Genomic DNA, 22086 nt, shown 5'->3' with positions numbered 1-22086 from the left:
CTCCTTTTGCTCAGAAATTATTTTCTTGTCCTTTTACAGTAATGTTGGTCTTGAAATTTGAACTTATTTATCTCTTGATAACCAACAGACAAATTCAAGATGTAATGCTATGCCAGTTAGTATAATCATGTCTTTGTACAGGTCAAATTAGCATTTAACTTACCAGGTGCAATAAACAAGTTTCCTTTGCCTCTTACAGTTCGTCTATGTGAAGACAAGCTGACTCTGATCTCAAAAGTCCTTGACAGTGACTGTAACTCTTACAAGCAGTCTGGAAAGGTATGTTTATTTGCTTATGTCAAAACGTTGCATTTTGTACATGGCCTACCTTTTATATACAAGTAACAAGGCATACTCCTCAGGACTGTATTGAAAACATTTTGTGTCGGTCCTTTGGAATTTTTTAAATCGTCATTGTCCGTTTATTCATACTTGGGTAGAAATTATTCAAGGACATTGACAATGACAGGTGGTATACTGGAATAGGTCTATGCATTAGACAAAGCACATGTCATGTTGTTCTTATTTCATTCTACAGTTGCTAGAGCTGGGAGATCTCCTAATGATTCACGCCAAAAGTAAAGAAGAAAGAACTGGCAAGATTCTTACTCTTGCTGCAGAGACAGCACTCAAGGTATGGTTTAAATATTTTCATTCTCATCAGTCTTACTCTTAGAAAAACATTTATTGAGCATTTTTGCTCACTTTCTTCGCCATGTTGGTGTCCATGTTTGCATTTCAGTGGGTCCTACCTCAAGCTTGCACTGGATTTTATTTGTGTGTTTAGCTTTGAGCTGTAAGCATTTGATAGAGGATATCAGGGTGGGTCAGAAAATCTTGAAATGTCCAAAACATTTGAGCTATACTTTACTGAAATGCAAATAGGGACAACAACATGGTGGTGGACACAGTGATGACCTCACATGAAATGTTCTATACTGGCATGTTCTTTGCTGTTGCAGATACAGGGAATCATGTGCCTTTGCATGGTGGACGTATATCTACACATTCAATATGTTGTGGCACACCAGAGCTACCAAGTTTAAATGGAATAAACTCATCATCCAGCTTTAAATAACTTCTGTTGGAAAACTGTATTGCTGGAAAACGCTACTTTTGTTGACATTGTTGTTTGAAATATCATTTTGCAGAAAGCTGACTACTCACACACCTGCAGGATGTGTCTGCAGCTGAAGTCCCTGGGGTATGCACCTGGCTGGCAGGTGTGTCAGCAGCTGGCCACCAATAACAACTTCACAGACTACAGAGCAAGGTAGCCCATGTTTTACTGTTGTATAGAGTTTAGCAAGATATCTTGAATAAACCGATAATAGATACAAAGTTGATACCTTTTAGTGCCAATGGCTAGTAAATAAGAAATTGTTCAAGAAAATGACAGTGTGCTCTGTATTTCGACATTGATTTTAGGTATAATACGGCAGATTATCAACAAAAACTGAAAACTAGCGTAAAAGAAAATTTCTAAATCATTTCTGTCAATATTGTAGTTTGATTGATGGTTTGTTTGGTACTTAACTTTGTGATGTACTACAGGATGGAACTGTTATCCTTCTCCCTGACTCACTGCCAACCAGACCAAATCTCCTCTGTCCTCAAAGTTAGGAACCAGATCATGCTTCAGGTAAGACTGCATTTCAACCTCAGTCCATATCCATGACAGGCTGATGCTGACTGCCATGTTGGTGTCCCTATTAGCATTTCAGTGGATTGTAGTTGAACATACACACCAATAAATAAATAAATAAATACACAGCATTGTTTTTGCTGTTGTTATATTAATACTTCTGGTATTTTCTTCTTTGAGCTGTAGACATTCAATAGTAAAAGTAAGATGTTTGTTTGACTGAAATGTAAACAGGGATGCCAACAAGGCAGCAGACCCAATAATGGTGCCATGTGAGAATTCTCTATTCCAGCATTGTGCCAAAAGGCAAAACATCAATCATAGCTTTAGAGACTGATCTTTTTAATGCATTCCATTATTCACTTGTCCATGTAAAGTCTTTTCAAGAGCAACCCTTCAGATATGTTTACAAACTGTTAATTTTTATTCTGGTTCAGAACATGGTCTTCAACAGTGAAGAACTGTCAGAAACAGACAAGGAACTACCAGGTAGCCAGGAATGGATGGAGGCAATACAGCAGCGCCTGCAGCAACGAGTCAAACTGCTAGGGGGCGATGACATCCCTATTGCTTCAGCACCCATCCAGCATCAAAAGGTTCAGCCCTTCTATGCCACGGTTGTTCCCAGCACAGAGAAAAACAAGGTATACTTGTGTAAAAAAAAAAACTTTCTTTCACCAGTTTATTGTATCAAGTATTACGTTAGAAGATTTAATTTGTAGTAGGAGGGGAAAAGACACATTTCTGTTACTTTAAGTGAGCTATAAAGCAGGGGGGAGGGGGCCACGTGGAAGGCTAAATGTATGTTTGCATTGTAATGATTTTGCTTTGGAAAGGTCACCGCAGAAGCCACTGAGATAAAGCCACAGCGAATACTTCACAATTTCACTTTTGATCTTAAGTGCCTTGTGTTGGTACAAAACCTTTTTTTGGGGGGGAACGGTCTAGAAAAACCGGACCTGAAAAAAGTCAGATGTTGAACCGATTAAAAAATGAACAAATTATACCAGCAGATGTTCACTTGTTTTAGGGCTTACCCATTTAAGAAAAGAAAAAGAATGAAGATGAGGAGAGTTGATAGTTATGTTTTACCAAGCTTCTACAGTCAAACTTGGTCTAAAACCGAGGCAATTAGTGTTGTTTACATGACTCGAATAGGATTTTAAATGCCAATGGACATCGGATATTACACCGAACAGAATCCTTTGTCGTGACATGGACCATTGTTCTGAGTATCGCCCGCTCACAAGTTTTCACAGATTATAAGGTCCAGGTTCAGGTCCAGACCTGGACCTGATCCTCTGGACCTGGGCCGTACCTGTACTGAATCTTCTGTACAGGTACCCTACTTGGGAAGGATGGCTTTCATTAGGCCATCATCTAATATTGACTGACATGCACTGTAACAGTCACAACCATTTTAGATAGAGTCAATCTGACGATATCAAGAGAGTCTGTCTCAAACTACTGTACTGTCCACAGGAGGTGTCGTCAAGTTTCTACACGGCTCCTGAGAGAGCGGCCACAGGAGAGCCAGAGTGGAGACTGTTACGCAGCATTATCCTGTACCACATGGCAAACCTGCACACACAGGCATCTGTGGACGTTCATGGTAGGTAGTACTGACTCTATCAGGGTTTTAGTCAGCAGAAAATCATAGTACAGTGGAAGCCAGCTAATTGCACATCGGATTAACGCACACTTCTGTTAACTGCACGGAATCACAAAATCCCAAACCGGTGCTGTCCAGCTAGATAACTTCGCATAATTGCACCAGCCGGATAATTGCACCAAATTCGCTGGCAAATAGGCCGTGCAATTAAGCGGCTTTTACTGTATAGGTATGAGGAGCAATAATATGTTTGGATGAAAGGTTGGTTGAAAAGATGATCAGCCTATCCTAGAATAGAGTTTAGACAATGAAGTCTTAGCCCACTGTTTCAGAGAGCTGACAAAATTATTGCTTATAAAAGATGAGTAGTCAGATAGTGAACTCTCTGTACATATATATGTGTGAGACCTATACATTGTATGTATTTTCATTTCATTTGTACCTCAGCCCCCCTAGGACTGGCCATTGCTTCAGCCCAAGATGACATCGCTGTGATGTTGGCACACTTACTTACTGCACAAGAGGTGGGTCATTCTGGTCACTTTTTTGTTGAACGATTTTTATGTCATTTTCATTCTTGTGTGCTTTAATCTGTTGTGGAACCAACAGTTCTATGTAAGATTTCAATCAAAAGTGTTCCTGTAGCTATCCATAGTACCCCAAGGTCTCTGAGTCACATGTTTTATAGACTGATTATATGCCTTTTTTGTATGATCACTGCAAATAAGATGCTTTCTCTATGTTCGTACTGATGATGGCACACATTATCCATTGGTAGGTTGAACAGGCAGAGAAGTGCCTGAAGCGTCTGCCCCAGTCTGCCATCACCCTGCAGCTGGCTGCCTACTACTACGCTGTCTTACTCTTCACCAGACAACAACCCACCATCACTACTGACACGGTCAACCCCTGCTACCTGTACCCTCCAAAATGGTTGATCAAGGTATGAACACTGACATCTGATTTTGAGAAATTGTTGGCTTTGGAGATTAGCCTGGTAGATATCTATTCTATCTCTTCCGTATAGTTTTGCATCTGTCCCCAGTTGATTGTTAGCCCCTTACTTCCTTGATTATTTCAGGTATCAAATATTTTTCAGAAGTAGTGTAAATGGGATCAATACCTCGAATGCAGGGGGCGTGGAACTTGAAGCCAATCAGAACAAGCTTTTATATTTTACCAGGACATTCAAATGTCAATCCATCCTGTTTCAAGATCTTACTAAGTTAAACATACATTTGTATGAACAGCTTAGAATTCAATCCCACTCACTGTATTTTGTTTTGTTATGTTTGTTGAAGGCTACATTGAAGGTAAACTCCCAGCTGTGCACCTCAGAAGACAGCAAACTGTCAGTGGAAAGAGTGTCTGAGTGGATCAGCCTTCTGCAAGACTTCACACAAGTGTCCATGCTGAAGAACCTGGGCAAAGGTACCTACATGTACTAGACTTGTCTGTATTTACCACCAGTGCAACTTAATGTAAAAAGGCTGCATAGGAAGTGTTTTTTTACTAACTTTTCACTCCTAAATCTTGTTGATTTCTATTTCCAATTAAAGTTGGAGTGATTTTCCTCACATCTTACATTTGTTTCCTCCTTTAAGGGGTTGATGTTTCAAGGTTTTTATCTGATGAAGAGTACAAGAGAGAGACCATCCTTGGGCTGGCAATGTGAGTATGGAAGACTGATACATTTCACACAAAAGCTACCTGCAATACCCCCATAGTGTTATTATGTTTAGTAAAGCCATGTATGCTAGACTCTTGTGTGGTCACAATAGAAAGAGTTTTCTGTTGACTTTTTGAGTTTTCATTGTGATGTTTTCATTTGTACATGTACCTTTGATACAAAGGAGTGGCTTGGGAAAGTTATAAAACATGGTGGTATTGATCCGGATTCAATTAGAATGCACAGAAAGAAGTAGAATTAAATGTAGCATGTGCAAATAGTTACCAGACAATTTTGTGTCACGGATGTTTCTTAAAATATTTACATTGAAAATTTAATGTGGAAAGTCCTAATCATAAGTTATATCTGTCTATAGGACACTGGACCTGTCTGTGTTGGAGGCAGCTGTATCTATGGCAACCCAGTACAGAATACCAGTATGGGAGGTTCACATGGCTTATCTGGAGTTCCTCTTCACTGACAGCCAGTACGTCTTGTTTTCATCTTGATAAATATGCTATGGATATGAGGCTGATCATTTATGGGGAAAAGTCCAGAGAGCCTGCAGCTTTTGTCAGTTAAGAATATTTCAAAATTGATAATGTTTATATACATCATGGTTAAGAACATGATAGCATTTGTGAGCTATGAATAAGCAATGTTTGTATTAACATTGCAGATTTGATATTCATTTTATGTTGGGGATCAGACTATCTTGGTGCATTGCCAACTTGTCATGCATATCTTAAAACGTATGTTACACATTCATGCACTACGTTAGAAGTTATAACAGTAGATGACTAGAAAACTTAAATTGATTCAAAGGGCTTTACATCTTTCTCTAGCCTCTACCTACAAATTTGTTTTCATATTCTGTACTTTTTCGAAAGTATCTCTAAGTATTCATGTTTTGTTTCGTAAAGATTGCCAGTGAAAAGTGTTGAGGAGAAACTGCAGGAGACAGACACGCTGTCTGTCCTGGCATCATCCCCTAACGAGATGGCCCAGCGTATGGAGGAAAGTGTTTACCCCAGCCTGGCTGGCACAGACCACGGCACACTCATGTACTACTTCCAGGTCATGGCAGGCAGCGGCACATCTCTGGAGCCCTGTGGGCTGAAACCTTCCATCCATACCTCTCTTCTCAGGAAGATTAAACCAGCTGCTCCAGGTACATGTTATGTATATGTAACACAGAGTACAGTCATGCCTCCACATAAGAGCCAACTGGTCAAAGTAATCATTTTTTGCTGGGCCCCTGATAATTTTTCAGACCAACACAAGTATTAAGAATCCTGTCGAAAGGCCCCTGTCAACATACATACTGACTTAATCAGTCTCCTGGTTGGCAGATTTCACTTTAATCAGTGCAATATGGAAATGATAGCAGTTGCAATGTATCCATCAATATCATATCAGTACTGTATAGTATTACTTACAGTTTAAACATCCCCTACTCATCAAAAAGAAATTGATTCAGATATTTCATACCTCTCTAGCTCATCTGTCATGTTTGTCTGCTGCGATATGTCTGTGCAGGTCTCGACTACAAACAGCTGTTTGAAGGCACAGATGATCCCCTGGATGTGTTGAGGAGTGTTGTGACAAGCAGCAATGTACATGTGCTTGCCAAGTTGGCCAATAAGATTCCAGCAAAGGTTTGTAATGCAGTGTATGGTATCTTGATGTTTGATTGAAACACATTATCGAGCCTAATTTTTGTATTCCATTTGTATTCTGTATTCTTTTCATGAGGAAATTAGGATTATATTGGGTTTCTAAAGTGTATAAGAAAAATAATGCACTGTTTCTAAACAAGAAACAATAGCATATGAATAGTTTCCTTAAGTTGATGATAAATGTTTGTTCATAACACATAAAATACATGTATATAGTCTGATGATGTTAGAACTGCATCCTTACACTACATTACAAAGCAACAGGGAGCCATTATGCTCTATGTGGCTGAAATGTGAAACGCAGCTAAAAATTTTCAAAACATCAGCAAGATAACTACTTGATAGGCTGTGAAATAATGATGATAGGTTGTGAAAAACGTTCGTAATTCAGAGTGACCAGTCAGAATAAAGGCAAGGTGTTTAATATTTTACAGGAGGGAGGTTTTCTGGAGTCCTCTGAGGTCTATCGTACCTTCCTGCTTTCCTTCTTCTGGAATGAGGAGGCCCTAAACTCTGACTTGCTGAATGACAAGGTACATGCAATACTCTTTTCATCCACAAAATGTATAATATTGTGTATTGATAAGTTTACTTCGTATGGTAATAGTTGACATGTGGCTTTTGCCAAATACCAGTTACTCAAGCAAGGGGAAGAATTTTTTTGTTTGGTCTGTCTGTTGTTTGAAGTTTACTTGTGTTTGTGACATAATGGTGACTTGAGATCAAGAGTCAAACCTAATGTATTTTGTATGTTGTATAAGACTATCTAGGTGAACCGATTAAAGTTCATGTACGTTCCATGTGTTATGTTGCAGGAGGAGTGTTCAGAGAGGTACTCTGCCTGTAGTGAATTCTTGCCCCGACTGATGCCCTCCGACATCATGACCTTCACAGACAACGTGGTGTTCCACTCACAAGCACCTGTCAAGGTCACTAGAAATTGGTTAAAACAATTTTCCTTCATTCATAATGAGGTAACACTTTTGCTTCACATATGAACACATACATGGGCCAAAGTTTGTGCACTGAACTAAAGGCATTTAGTTTTGTATGTACATTGTAGTATTTGTACATGTAACATTGTTTTGCCTTCCAGATGCATGTAGAAAGCCGTATTGCCATTATCAAAGATGTGATGGACTTCACCAGTAAATCTTCAAGCAAGCAGAAAGATACCAAAAAGCAGGACAAGTATGTCAACATTTACATATCTGTGACAAACACAGATTAAATATTATATTCAAAATGTAAATAAAGATAAATTGGTCCTGTAGCATGTTTTGATGCCATATTGGCAGTAGTATATGTTATATTACTATTGATGGGAGACCCGGCGCATCCCCGTCTCGTATTCAGCTAGAATAAAGGGTATGTCACCCCGTAAGGGGCGGTATAACCGCAACGGTGCTGTAATACACGGTGCCGTATGACTATGACTGACTGACTGACTAATACACCTGTGTGTGTGAGGAAAGCTGTGTTAAGTGCCTCTTCTAAGGACACAACATCCATCCAGGTATGTAAGTGTCAAACCCATAGCTTCTCTCTCTCTCTCTCATACATCCCCTAGCCGAGTAACTCTGCCATTCAACAACACACAAGTTCAGAACACCCTATATCACATGTTTTCATTGACCAGGTATTACATGGATATAACCATGAATTAGTCAACTGTTTCTAATGTTGTCACTCTTTCCTGTCCTGTTATTTTTACAGCACCACACTAGCAGATGTCACAGACTGGCTGGAGAAATCCCTGCAGCATCTACAGACATTAAGAGATGACGTCATTGTCGGTCTGCGGGAAAGTTCAGAGGTCATTTTACAGTCTGTGGTTTTTTGTTTTGTTTACACATCGTGAAGTTACTGAAAAGTATTGCTTCATCGGTTAGATAAAATGATAAAATGCTATACTCAAAATGCATGTGACACAGAAGCATGTACTGGTACAGGGAATTTTCAGTACAATCTTAAAAACCGTTTGTTGCATCTATTCAATGGAATTTTAAAATTATCAGGTTCAGTTTCTTAAATTTCTCATAAAATTGCATTAACAAACTGATATGTTTCCTCCAGGGTAGGGAAAGAAGTTATGCTATGGTCTATGATCTCAGCCAAGGGGAAACAGACAAGGTATGTAAGACTTTTACTAATCTTTTTTATCATACAACCTAGGTGTTATACAGAAACATTTTGCAGGATTGTCTAGAAAGTTATACCTTTGTTGTCACTGTCAACATACAGTGTTAAGATTTCTTTTTGCTAACAAATTAGGCCTAACCCTCCATACTTTTGTTTTTATATTGGTGATGTACCTGCATTATTTTTTCTCCATATTGCAGATAAGAGCCCTTGTGGTAAAAATGTTGATAGATGGCACCCCTCTAGACACAGTGGACAGGGTCCTCAGTCTGGGCAGGGTCCAGGGCTTCACTGTTGACCATGCAGCCAAGCAGGCTCTCAGGGAGATCCTAAAGCACATCAGAGAGGGGGGGACAGCTCACCCAGATTCAACCTCACAGCTGGTGACTTTCTTGACAAATGTACGAGACTGTACACAAAATGGGTAAGTATGCAGATATAGTTCTTTGCTGTAATCAATGGATGAATAGGGGCAATGTTTGGACAAGGACTTGACTAATTTGTAGGAGTAAAAGAACCTCAAAAACATTTACCTGGCCAACATTTCTGTGGTCCTCAATTACCTTCATCGGGGCCTGACTAGGCAGTACAACTCCTTGTCTCAGGCTGGTGTTGAGGCAAGGATGCAAATTCAAGCATGACTGATTCTCAGTCCCCCTTGTCTTTTTTTATGATTGGAGTAGTAGTAACCAAGACAATAGTAAGCAAGACAAAACAGAAAATGTTCTCCTAAATCCTTTCATGAACAGATAAGGGAGGATATTTTTCAGACAGGATCCTTGCCGCAACACCACCCAGAATCTCAGTGATTTGTTTAGTGGTAATATTTGTTTTCATCAATTCTGCAGAGAAGACATTGTGTCAGTGAAAGAACTGCTGCCACTAGTCCACGACTTCTGTGCAGACATGTCAGTCAGCAGCGACAAACAGCTCAACGTGGTCAAATTAGTACAACAGGTCTGTCAAACAGTTTTTTCTGTAGTCATTCAGCACCAAGGACAAGCCTACACTATCATATTATATTTTGGGGCTGTAGTAATAATCATTCAGCACCAAGGACAAGCCTACACTATCATATCATAGTTTGGGGCTGTAGTAATAATCATTCAGCACCAAGGACAGGCCTACACTATCATATCATAGTTTGGGGCTGTAGTAATAATCATTCAGCACCAAGGACAGGCCTACACTATCATATCATAGTTTTGGGCTGTAGTAATAATCATTCAGCACCAAGGACAAGCCTACACTATCATATCATAGTGTTGGGCTGTAGTAATAATCACTCAGTACCAAAGAAAGGCCTACACTATCATACCATAGTGTTGGGCTGTATCAGTAACCAATCAGCACAAAGGACAGTTCTATAGTAACATATCATAGTGGTGGGCTGTATCAGTAACCAATCAGCACAAAGGAAATGTCTACACTATCATACCTTAGTGGTGGGCTGTATCAGTAACCAATCAGCACAAAGGACAGTTCTATAGTAACATATCATAGTGGTGGGCTGTAGTAGTAATCATTCAGCACCAAGGACAGTTCTATGAACATATCATAGTGGTGGGCTGTAGTGATTATCATTCAGCACCAAGGACAGGTCTACCACAAAGTATACTATATGCAATGCCTCTGCCCCCTCCCACAGCACCTTGAAGTAGAGGTAGAGGACAAACAGATACTGCTGTTCTGTCACACCAACGCCATGGCAACACAGAACTGGGGTCTGCAGATCCAGCGACAGGACATGGCTGATGACTCTGCAAGACAAACATTGTACCGGACCCTCCTGGACAAAAGCAGCTCAGTGGAACAGTTCCAGGCCTTGGTTACAATACTATGCATGTGGCCTAAACTGCCATCCAGCTCTGCAAGGTATGTTATTCTGTGGAAGAGCTCCTTATTATTTATCAATTAGTAGAATTTACTTTTAGCTATGATTAAGTATGATAAGTGGCTATGATTATGATGGTAGTATTTAGAGTAGAAATGATTTTTTTTATCATTTGAGAAGAAACTATTTGCTAATATGATAGAGATGACATAAAAATAATAAACATATGGAACCCTCTTCTGATATCTATAGTGAGCCCGAAAACAACAGTTGGGTGCAGGTGCTGTCAGCACGGATACGCTGCTATTCCCAAGGAGACCAGCTTGATGCTGACCTGGAGAAGGATGTCTGCTGTCTGATCAGCACAATGGACAGCACAAGACAGCTGTTCAACAAAGAGGTATATTTTTGTGTACTCTCAACAAAATTTTACCTGTGTCTTTGCATGATCAATAGCTATAGTATAATGCATTGTTAGTATTATTTGTTGCTACATTTATTTTGATACAAGATTTTTAAAGGTTTCTTCACAAAAGTCTGATATATCTGGATCTTTTTGTTTCATTTTCATATTAATTCAAGTTAATGTTGATGGCTGTAACATAACGACCAGTCTTCTATTTTTTGTATAAGAAAAGAAACTTTCTCCATACAATTTTACTTAAATAAGGTAGCAAAGGAACAGGATGACTATATAGCACTATTGAAGCACAAATATCTCACTCCAACACAACTGTACATCCCCAGTGTACAGAACACCTGACTGAGCTGTTGGTGGGAGTGAACAGGACAGCTGCTGCTGCTAAGGTCACCTTGCTGTCTCCATATGAACAGCTGTACCCAGGTGCTGTGGCACTGCTGACAAAGTCTTATTCACAGGTCAGAAGTGCAGTCCCCTTTACCCCATACTACTGTTTTGCCATAGTACCTGGAACATTGGATGGCTAGTGTGCCAAAAAATGTATGTTTTCCAGGAAACATTGTGGATGTTTATAAGAGTAGCATAAAGTTGAAGTAAGAGTATGGTTCACCTCTCAAACTTAAACCCTTTAGAATACCTGATATAGCTGCTTGGGTGTAAAAGTAGTTCTGCTTTACCAGTCCTGGCATTGAGATGATTTCCCAGTATACAAGTCATATTACCAAATTACCAATATACTTGCCTCTTGTTGTAGCACTTGCAGTAATGTGTGTCACAAGGGATAGAAAAGGCTACTGAAAAGTGTGAGAAAGATTTTTGTTAACCTGAGCATTTATAATACTGTACTTCAGAACCTCAGATCTACCTAATATGTGTTGCAAAGTTTCATAGTTTCCTTTGGGTTTTCTGCAGGATGAGGCAACTGTGGACAGAGAGGCATTAGAATTACTCCTGTCCCGACATCTGGCAGCACAAGTGGTGGAGACCCCACTTTATAGGTAAGATATGGACAGACTTTCCTGTCACTTCTATCCATCATTCAGAAATCTTGCACTCACTCACTCTCGTGCACTGTCTGGTTTATCATATGATGTTATAGATTTTGATAACAAATTCAATTGGTTTATTCATACATAGCCTGATTTAATCGCGCTTCTCAGGCCCGTCCTACATTGCCGTGCCCATCCGCGGGGAGGAGGCTACAAGCTCCAGATAGCGGAGTTTGCGTTACACAGACTAATTCATACATATACATATACATACATACATGGACATACTAAAACAACGTTGTAGCCTGTTATACCTTGCTGTAAAACTGGCTGAATTAAGTTAGTTTTAGTCTTTAAAAAAATCTTGATATATACAACAGAACATACTTAACAATAAATTCCTAACTAACTTAAGCATATCACTTAAAGTGCTTATGAAACCAATTTTTTTTCTTATCGTCAATAGTAATACGGTGTGGTATCATTCAGTGAACAGGAAACATTTCACTGTACAGTCAAACTGTCTCTAGTAGTTGCTCGCGGGACTGGCCAAATTTGACCATAATTTTCTGACATTTTAAGATCCTTTAAATCACTGTAATGCTATGAATTGTCTACAACTAAGAAAATTACAGAATACTTTTGTCAATAAAACACAAAGATGATGGTACAATCCACTGAAACACAGATAGGGACACTGACATGGCAATCAGTACCTGTCTGCTTCATTAATGAAGATAGTGAGGGAAAACACGCTATAATACCTGTATACATGTGTACTGTTTTCATCTGCTATAGGGCATTGCTAGACTACGTACTAGAGTGTGGTGTGGCAGACACAGTACAGGAGATGGCACAGCAACTCGCAGCAGCTGGGTATTCTGCTGAGGCAGGAAGTCTCACAACATCTTCTCAAATGTCTCATCCAACCTTACGGGTCCTGGACACAGCTTTCCATTATGTACAGCAACTATGGAAATAATGCTAATTTACTGTTGAAAATATAGGAAATACCTGTCAAGTCAAGAAGTATCATATCATTATAGATAGGGTATGTGAATGAGCTAATTTCATTAAAATTTTGATAGCACAAGAGCACCAACTTAATGATTTAGTTCGATTGTGCAATTATTCTTGCTTGAAATATTGAATGACTTCATAAATACCTTATTTGTGCCAAGAGAAATGTACATTGTACAAGGTGCTGTATATAAATTGGGTCTGCACTCTTGGTTTTATCGTAGCTATGAAATAAAGTAAATGAATACAGTTACAGGACAATGCCAGGAAAAAGCATTTATACACAGCCTAATGTATTTAGTTCATGAATAATATCTGTCACTGCACAAGCAACTGCATACATGTATTGAGTCTCATGGTGAGCACAGTGCTAGTCTGATCTTGAAGTGTTGCAAGTCCAAGTAAATTAAATTTGAAATTACAGGAATGTCTCTTGGTATCTTTTTTCAGTACTGTTACATGTACATGCATCAATAGTTCACTGCAAGTGATGTTTTGTTATAGTAGTCTCTCTGGTTGTGTGTGTGTGTGTGTGCGCGCGCGTGTGCATGCGTGCGTGCGTGTGTGTGTGTGTTTTTAATCTAAATGTACATACAATGGTTCAGGCTATGTGTGCACATAATTTTAACCTCGTAGATTAGACAAGGACACCTGGGATAAATTGTATACCAAACAACTAGATACAGTTATTATCCATATTTTCCTCTGCACACGAATACCTTTTTCGGAATGCACTTCTTTTATTACCTGTTATCTATAACAGTTCTTGTCACATTCCTTCTATGTGTATTCATGGTACAACAGCAAAATGTGGCATCCTTTGGACATCGCAGGTGCATGTGTCGTACATGTTGCCATAGATTCTTGCGGACGATTGTTTCTGTCATAGCTTCAATGGAAATTTCATTCCAAAATATGAGGCAAAGAAAGTGACCTAGCGTTGCCTGCAAAATGATTTCAATGTTAGAACAATGAAGTTCCATTATTCAGCTTCATTGATGGAACGAATCATTTCTTGAATGTCAACTACAGACGGGTTTTGCTTCCATCCTCTTCGTCCACTGTAGTGTTAGTTGCTGGTGTACTGACAACGGAAGCCGTTTGTTTGACGTCAGTCGTCTTCGAGCTTATGTCCATGATCACGACATCATCCAACCCTATCACACCCTCCAGATCTCCGGCGGTAGGGTCTGATGCACGTTTGGGTAGGGGCATGGTAGAAGCCGCTAGGCGCACGACACAGACGATACAAACTATGATGAGTAAGGACATCAATGCCCCAAAACCAGCTCCCGCCAGAATGTGCATAACTCGCTTCTTTTGGTTGTAGTAGAACTCATCCACGTCGCCCTCTTCTTCTCCTTCTTTCTCTTCTTCTTCTACTTCTTTAGACATGACTGGAAGTGATGGATATACGCGCTGTCTTGGGTTGGATTTTATGAAACCATTGTCTCTCCTGGTATTCAGGTCTGTAGAGGTGAGCAGTCGGATTTCTCTTGCCATGGAGTTGGTGGTTCTGTCAGACGTCCCTGATTCAGTTGGCGACGGCTTCGTGGCATTGCCTTGTGTTTCACCATCATCATCATCAGGTTTGATGAAGACACTGGTTATCCCAGGTGATTTTGTCGGCAATAGAAACGAGCGGGTGTTGTCCATCGGAGTAGTATACTCTAGATGGGGAACCTTTGTTGTTACAGGTGGCGTTGGCGCAGACAATATGACATTCGCAATGGTAGCAAGTAAAATCAAACGTGCTGATAGGAACGGCCTTGTACTAACCATCTTTGCTTTCCGATTTTCAGTTCTGCGACCCCTCTTTCACGCCTCTTTGCTGTAATAACTGCCCCTAGGGTCGATAGAATAAAAGATGAAAGTTGTTGGCCTGTGATCAAAGTCTGAGCTGTGCGCACGGAAGATTGATTATAAGATCACCACGTCCTGGACATGCAGTGAGTGCATTTTGTCATGTGACAACATGAGAACAAAGACGAAAACAATGTTACACTACACAGTCGGGTACCTGACTACGTACGTATACATTCTGTTTTCTAGTCCAGTCACGAATGGCACCGAGCTGAAATGTTCTCTCTGTATTCAGACTTGATATTTACAGCAAACCACAGTTATGTATATGACAGCTGTCGCAACAGATCGTTTTGTGTTCGCATCTTTGGCAAAGTAACGGATTGAAAACTTACCTACCAGTGTAGAGTGTCAGACACTAATGGCGTTTTGTCGTCACCTATCACCGTGCTGACAGTATCTGAGTCGACAACAATATGACATGAACGTCAACGTAATGTTATAAAAGAGCTGCCGTTTGATTTTGTCTCTTCCAACGTCTCTATCGACAGCCTAAGAATGAAATTTCGCACAGCCGAAATGAAATTGAAACTCCCAGGAAAACACAACTCTATTTATACCTTCAGGTCATTACTTGACGTATTCCGTATACTAATATGACCAAATCCAATGAAGGTATACACGTGTGGCAAATCAAAGGAAAGCAAAAGGTAATCAAGTTTGAAGTCATTCACCTTTCCCCCGAGACATTCCCAACGTTAATGCAGTGAACAGAAAACAGTTTCCTAGAATTCGAAGTTCACGGGTGTCAGCTACCTTAACTTTCCATAACAAAAACGGAGCATCTGACATACAGTCATGCATTATTGTGTTTGAAGCATGCAAAATCTGTTATGATTAGTTTCATTAACGTAATCCGGTATGTCAAAGGTGCTCCATGAATCATTTGTTCAGTGAACTGGCAAGATTTGCAAGAATGCCACCGTGGGGAAATGCCAGACAGAATTACATTTCTGATTTTCCAGGTAGATCGATGTCTTTTGGGAGGAAAAAAAAGCAAAAATTAGAATTTAGACGTTTCGTAGATCGAAGAAACGATTTCTCTAGGTTGTCCTTGTTATCGCGAGCATGCCACGTGCCGCTGTATTACTTCAGTTTAAAGACCTACGCTATATTATCTTGTATCCTGATATTTAGTTTTGTTTGTATGATATCAATTGTACCTTTAAAAGTTCGATCGCTATTTGATGTTGAAAGCTTGACCATTAAAAGTTACGGCACTGACGTTATTCAGGACTTCATCAAAATTGCATTTGTTTGGTACATCTTGACCTCTTACATCTTGAATTCTTTATTCACATCAGACGTTTCGGTGACCATCAATCTGTCACCGTCCCGGGCAACTCTGACAGAAATCTATGACCAGAATGTCAACCTGTTGCAGATATTCACGGATCTTTTAGGCCATGTTCGTTTGATTATATGGATGACATCCGCACGGGCTTCAATTTTCGGCCGTTTCCAAAAAAGTCTATATGTGAAAGGGGAGAAAACGTGAAAGGGCAGAAAACCGAACAGATGTTTACAGTGTCATGAATTTGCGGCAGTGAGGTCAAAACCACAACGAATATTCAGGATTAGTACATGCAATTACCTGGGCAAGGTTTTGAACTAGACTGTGCTATTAATTTTTCCAACAACAACATGTAGTCAAGTACTGTTACATTTATTTACTGAATACTAACTCCAAGGCGGTACAAGCTATAAGTATGATAATTCGTCCCTCCTGAAATCCATTCTGTCCTGTAACCAGCGGCACTGCAGCGCGTGCTGATTGCCGTACATGTGCATTACCATTCTGAGTGGTTTTTCCTGAGTGGGCCCGTCGACTGTCGGATGAATTTTACTTTGACGCCTAAAAGCTACACGTGGAAAACATTCAAGAGCTAACTGTTGACCATGAAAAGAGTCAAAAGTTTTCTGGGGAAAGGGTTTAGAAGCTGCTTGATGAAAACGTTAAAAATTATAATTTCAATCAATCAATGTTACATGTTACTTATGTCATATGTTCGAATTCATAGTCCTAAATCATAACGATCCGTCAACCTCTTCTTAAATTTTCCTCTTTCAAATTACAAAACGTCACTGGGGCCACAGGTCCACACCGCTTATTGTCTGCCCGAAAAGCTATGTCCCACTAAAATATCAAGAAAACAGTATGTCCAGAACTCGAGATATCAAACCCACAAGCTCTGCTGTGGTACCCTAACAAGCCGCTAAGGGGCCCTAAATCTTATAATTCATGGTCTCTTCAAGATAATAAGTAATCTTAATGGCATATTCATTCCCCCGGGTGGTGATTAATACATAAAAGACGGTGTCGTGAATATAAGATAGAAGAAGAAGAAGAACGTTAACATTAAATCTAACCTTACACCAACACATACCACACATCTAAGTTCTATTGGCTTCTTTTCTCTTTTATAACAATTGGCGGAATCATTACCCACTGCGTCCATTACATGAACATTTTTGCATAACATCAAGTAGTTTAAAGTCTCCTGCTTTGATGTTATATTATTACAAGCCATTAAGGCCTATGTAAGAAGTAATACGACCTCTTCCATCACCAGGCAAGGTGGTGGCATATGACATTGTGGCTAAAATATGAACGGAAAAGCACTACAAAAACCGACTAGGAAAACAGCAGAGATTATGGGAAACCTTGTTACCAGTTTCCTGTAGATCCCTTCAGTAGATCTGAGGTTGATTGAATGACATCGACGCGGAGACCTCTCCTTGGAACATCGTTGTGGTCCCGGTACGTGCCCAGACCTCTTCAGCTGTGATCTATGAACGAACTGGGTAATTAACGATGATATGCTGTAGTAGTCTGCATCTGGTGCCGCTTTTCAGATTAAAGATTTTCTCATGGCGGCAGAGAGACTGAACTCCCATAGAGCAGTTAAGAGCCTCATACACACACACACACACACTCCGCAAACATGTATGTAAATACCACATTGGCTGATTGGGCATACATACCATGCCTTCCTCCAGGACATTTGCAGATTGCTGTAATTGTACCCGAAGGAAGCCAAGATGCAGATCAAATACACGCATGACACACGTACTTTTAGTTTTAACGGTCTGGATAGCTATCACCTGTGAGGAAATCATGGCCTTGCGAACAAATGTGTGGCCATGGGGGTGATAGTGACGCCCGTACACAACATGTGCGACTACATAGAGTAGTTCGCTAATCTCCATGTAGATCTTCTGGGTACTTATGATATACTCCACTTACCACCTCCAGAGGGTACATATCTATTAGCATTAGCATTTAGATGGAATCGAAGCAGTGCAATTCTTCAGTTCGAACAATCCACATCTTAAAAGATCTTAACCTTTAGTTCTGACTGAAGTTGATGTTTCAACCAAGGCACAGTCAGACGGCTGTGGAATATCTGGTTCATCGTCTTTTATGTTCCCTAGAAACGGCGCGGTTACGTCCATCTGGGACTGTCGTGCCAGTTTGAGTCGTGTCACAGAACCAACCGCCGACATAGATGTAAGACAAGATTCTTATTAACAAGACAGATTTTGTTCAAAATAATGCCCTCCGTTTGCTAATGTATGACGAAAATGACCGCCGGGCTTTAACTAGAGAACATCTCCGAGAAACCGATAACGTAGAAGAATTAATGAGATCAGCTTGTGCATGGTTGTTTTCTTGTATCAAGTATCACATCTACTGGCTACGACTTTCTTAATTAAGGCAGGTTTTGAAGACGAGGGAAATACAAAACTATATTGTTGCCTAGATGTGTACATAGCAACCGATATGTATATGTGTACATCACTGTGAACGCTTTTATGTCGCTTATACAATTACTCCTTCATGCAATTCTTGCTTCACAGCAGCTGACATATGTATATGAAAGTTCACATCGATCAGTGGCTCCTAATTTGAAAATCATATGACTCCTATCTTTTTTTTAATTTCCTGATGAAATGTCTGAATTAAAACACTGGATAAATACAGATGCTTGTGTCGATAACAAATATCAATGTCAATGCGGTACGTGTTGTTACATAAAAATTTGCAAAGTAGTTATCTTTATGATAAGTATGAATACGCGCTCTAATGTTAGACAATCGAAGCACATTTGCTCAGGAAAGACAACACTACACTATGATAACTGATCATTGTCAAACTTCCATGTGTAATCAATATACTCTTATTGGATGGCCCATTTTCTAACATTTCTGGACTGAAAGTATCATTATGCAATTGGCAAGCAAGGGAGTGGGTATGACATAGAGACAGTATGTATACGATGCCTAAACACTAAACGACTTCATGCCACACCGTATTCCCATATTCCCACACACTTCCTGACACTCTACTGACAGTGTAGCCAAAGCACACAGTGAATACATCACCCAGACACGTCGAAAACATAACTATCGAACACCGAGAGAAAACACTACTTTTTCTACACCTTGTTATAAGAAGAGAGACAAAGACGTCACTTTTCGTAAAAAAAATGATCACTGCAAGTAAAATGTTGACGTACCTGTATGCTCGCCCCTGTATGCTCGTTTTAAAGGTATGAAATTTATGACTATTGAATTAAGATCTGTTCCTCGCACTGCATATCTGAACCAGCGTGTTTGCCACCTTGTGTAAGCGCTGCTACCTAGATATTTGAAAGCCAAATTACGATCCCATGTGCATTGTGGTGCACTTGATAATAGCTTGTGCAGAGAATAGCAGCTGCTATAGTGTCGGCATCAGCAACCGACGGTTATTACTGACAATTTTCATGGCAGGTGACTACCAAAATCACAACAAGGATAGATTTTCCCCTGTTGAATTTCGCTCTATCTACAGGCTTTTGCTGTCTTTGAAAACAAACATAACCTGTTTCCAATTGATCTTCACATTTTCCCGCTCTCTGGCCATGTTCATCAAGAATAACAGTGATTTCACCGTCAAAAGACGTTAATCCCAAGACAACCTCACTGAAGGTTGACTATTTAAAGAACGCTCAATGACAAAGTTGCGAAAAGCAGGTTGAAAATCTTGCATAAAGTAGTGACCTTGGCGATTTGACTGTGACCTCCAGACGCCATTAAATAGTAAATGCATATCGAGGACGATAAACCCCATTTCATACAGACTAGTTTAAAGGCATCACACATAGTGACGAGTTTGCTTCGCAGACACAGGCTATACTTCATGGCCCGTAACACTATTCCTGTACCGTACGGTAACGTGATTTATAATAACGGTGCAGTCAAGACAAATAGTTGGCTGTCTGCGCCCCGTCAAGTTGATATTGCTGTAGTTCTCTTTTATCATAAATATCATAAATCTAACTTTGGGCACATGGTTTCTAATATAAACATGCAGGCCATAAATGAAGAGGCAGGTGAACAGGCAGACGCGGTGGTTGACTAACGACAAATAACAGTTATATCTTAATGCAACTACCCATAACTATTAACTATTACTGAGAATAAAAAACGAAAGTAATGCAAACTAAATACTCAATACTAGTAGGTATTAGTAGTAATACATACTGTACAACATACAGTTTCTATACTAGGTTATCGCATCACGGCCAACCGTTTTGTAATGCATGTATCGCTGCGTGGTTAAGCAACATAAGAATGGATGGGAACTTACCGAAAACAGTGAAGAATACTACTGCATCACGACTTCATCGGCTGCTTCCTCTCATCACTGGGCTGTCGCCCTTATTTTTTACCTCCATGAAAAATGGAGGTATAGTTTTTGGTGTGTTTGTCTGTGTGTCTGTGTGTCTGTCTTTGTGTCTGTGTGTCTGTCTGTGTATCCGCATATTTGTGGTCAGCATAACTCGAGAACCTCTGGATGGATTGTAATGATATTTGGTATGTGGTTAGGTGTTTGGCCCCCTGGTGTGTGACCTTGGTACTGCAGCAGAACTTCAATTTTTTGTATCTTTTGACCTGAACATGCTATGGTCTTGATTTATTGGTGGCAGATAGCTTGTGACGTAAGGAAGAGGGTATATACGTTTTGGCCCGCTAGCGGCTTGCTTTGGAACTGCAGGGGCAGTTGTGTCAAAATCTTCCAATTAAAGGAACATAACGGAACATAGGAACGATGGATTTCTATGATATTTAGCATGTAGGTATGTTTGGCAGAGATGTACATAACTAAATGGAAATTATGCAAATTTGCACTTGATTTGCATACTTAATGAGGAAAATCTCTATTTCCAGTATTTTCCATTCTAGGACTCAAATACATGTAACGTGTTATTTGTGGTAGGTGGAAGATAAGCATATACCAATTATGCAAACAAGTCCCTAATTTGCATAATTGGTGTAAAAGTGTCCTAATCCATCTAAGTACATGTTGTAAATGATTGGATTGTCAACATTCTGACCTGTGTAAGTTATTCAAAGGTGTACATAACCAAAATAAATTATGCAGATGTGCAAGTCATTTGCATAATCATATTATGTCATGGAAGTGTGAGGTCTCTGAACTCTTGTTTTAGCAGTACCCTCTCAGGAGGACGAGGGAGGTAGTACTGGCCAAGTACTGCCTAGTCGAGATACTTCCAATAATTGTCTGCACTCTTCATCCATATCCAGCGTGATGACCACTCTGCCTCGACAGCTAGTATTCTAATTTAGTTACTTATCTTCTTCTTCTTCCCTAGACTCCTTGCACACCCAGTACTTTACAAGTTGACTGACAGATGACGCCTCTACTGTTCCTACCTCCACTGGGAGACACTAGTACTGCGCTCTCCATCCGTACGCGTTGTTTACACAGCTCTGCACCAGCCCCCTGGTATCTTGGTGCTTTTCTCTCATGAGCTTCCTCCACCCTTTCCTCCCATGGTACGGTCAGTTCTAGGAGGAGTATTTGCTTAGTATGTGCTGAATTTAGGATGACCTCTGGGAAGACCAATCTCCTGTCTAAGTCCACTTGTAGGACCCAATCTCTTCCCGTGGTAAATATGCCTCTCTCTTTACTCTTTCCTTCCTCTTCCTTCACCTTCCCTCATAAATCCAATGAACTGCGGTCCCTTTCTGCTTTGTTGTCTCTGCTCTGTTTATCGCGCCCCAGCGGTGCCTTCCTGGCTCAAGGCCACTTGACACCCTGATAGTATATGGCTCAGTGTTCCTCTCTTTCCACACAGACCGCGGTTCTCTTCTTCTTGTTCTTGCATTCCCCACCTTCTCTTGTTTGATGGAGTAGGTAGA

General features: G+C 40.1%; 1 protein-coding gene across 1 annotated transcript in view; it reads left to right on the top strand.

Annotated features, from left to right (window-relative positions):
* The window catches only part of LOC118406652 (neuroblastoma-amplified sequence-like), a gene marked incomplete in the record, with an annotated part of 29297 nt that extends 15868 nt beyond the window's left edge, over positions 1-13429 (top strand). The window contains 25 exon segments of the mRNA XM_035806885.1: positions 200-279; positions 539-634; positions 1152-1273; positions 1555-1642; positions 2083-2289; positions 3128-3257; positions 3705-3781; positions 4036-4200; positions 4559-4688; positions 4862-4928; positions 5303-5413; positions 5850-6097; positions 6466-6584; positions 7040-7138; positions 7421-7534; positions 7702-7796; positions 8322-8421; positions 8682-8738; positions 8948-9171; positions 9596-9704; positions 10396-10622; positions 10834-10981; positions 11329-11460; positions 11915-12000; positions 12790-13429. Coding sequence (XP_035662778.1) covers positions 200-279; positions 539-634; positions 1152-1273; positions 1555-1642; positions 2083-2289; positions 3128-3257; positions 3705-3781; positions 4036-4200; positions 4559-4688; positions 4862-4928; positions 5303-5413; positions 5850-6097; positions 6466-6584; positions 7040-7138; positions 7421-7534; positions 7702-7796; positions 8322-8421; positions 8682-8738; positions 8948-9171; positions 9596-9704; positions 10396-10622; positions 10834-10981; positions 11329-11460; positions 11915-12000; positions 12790-12973 — 3215 coding nt within the window.
* Positions 13430-22086: the final 8657 nt, after the last annotated feature.

The sequence above is a fragment of the Branchiostoma floridae genome, chromosome 2 (genome assembly GCF_000003815.2).
Source record: "Branchiostoma floridae strain S238N-H82 chromosome 2, Bfl_VNyyK, whole genome shotgun sequence".
NCBI classification, from domain to species: domain Eukaryota; kingdom Metazoa; phylum Chordata; class Leptocardii; order Amphioxiformes; family Branchiostomatidae; genus Branchiostoma; species Branchiostoma floridae.
This window is presented reverse-complemented; position numbering and strand designations above follow the sequence as displayed.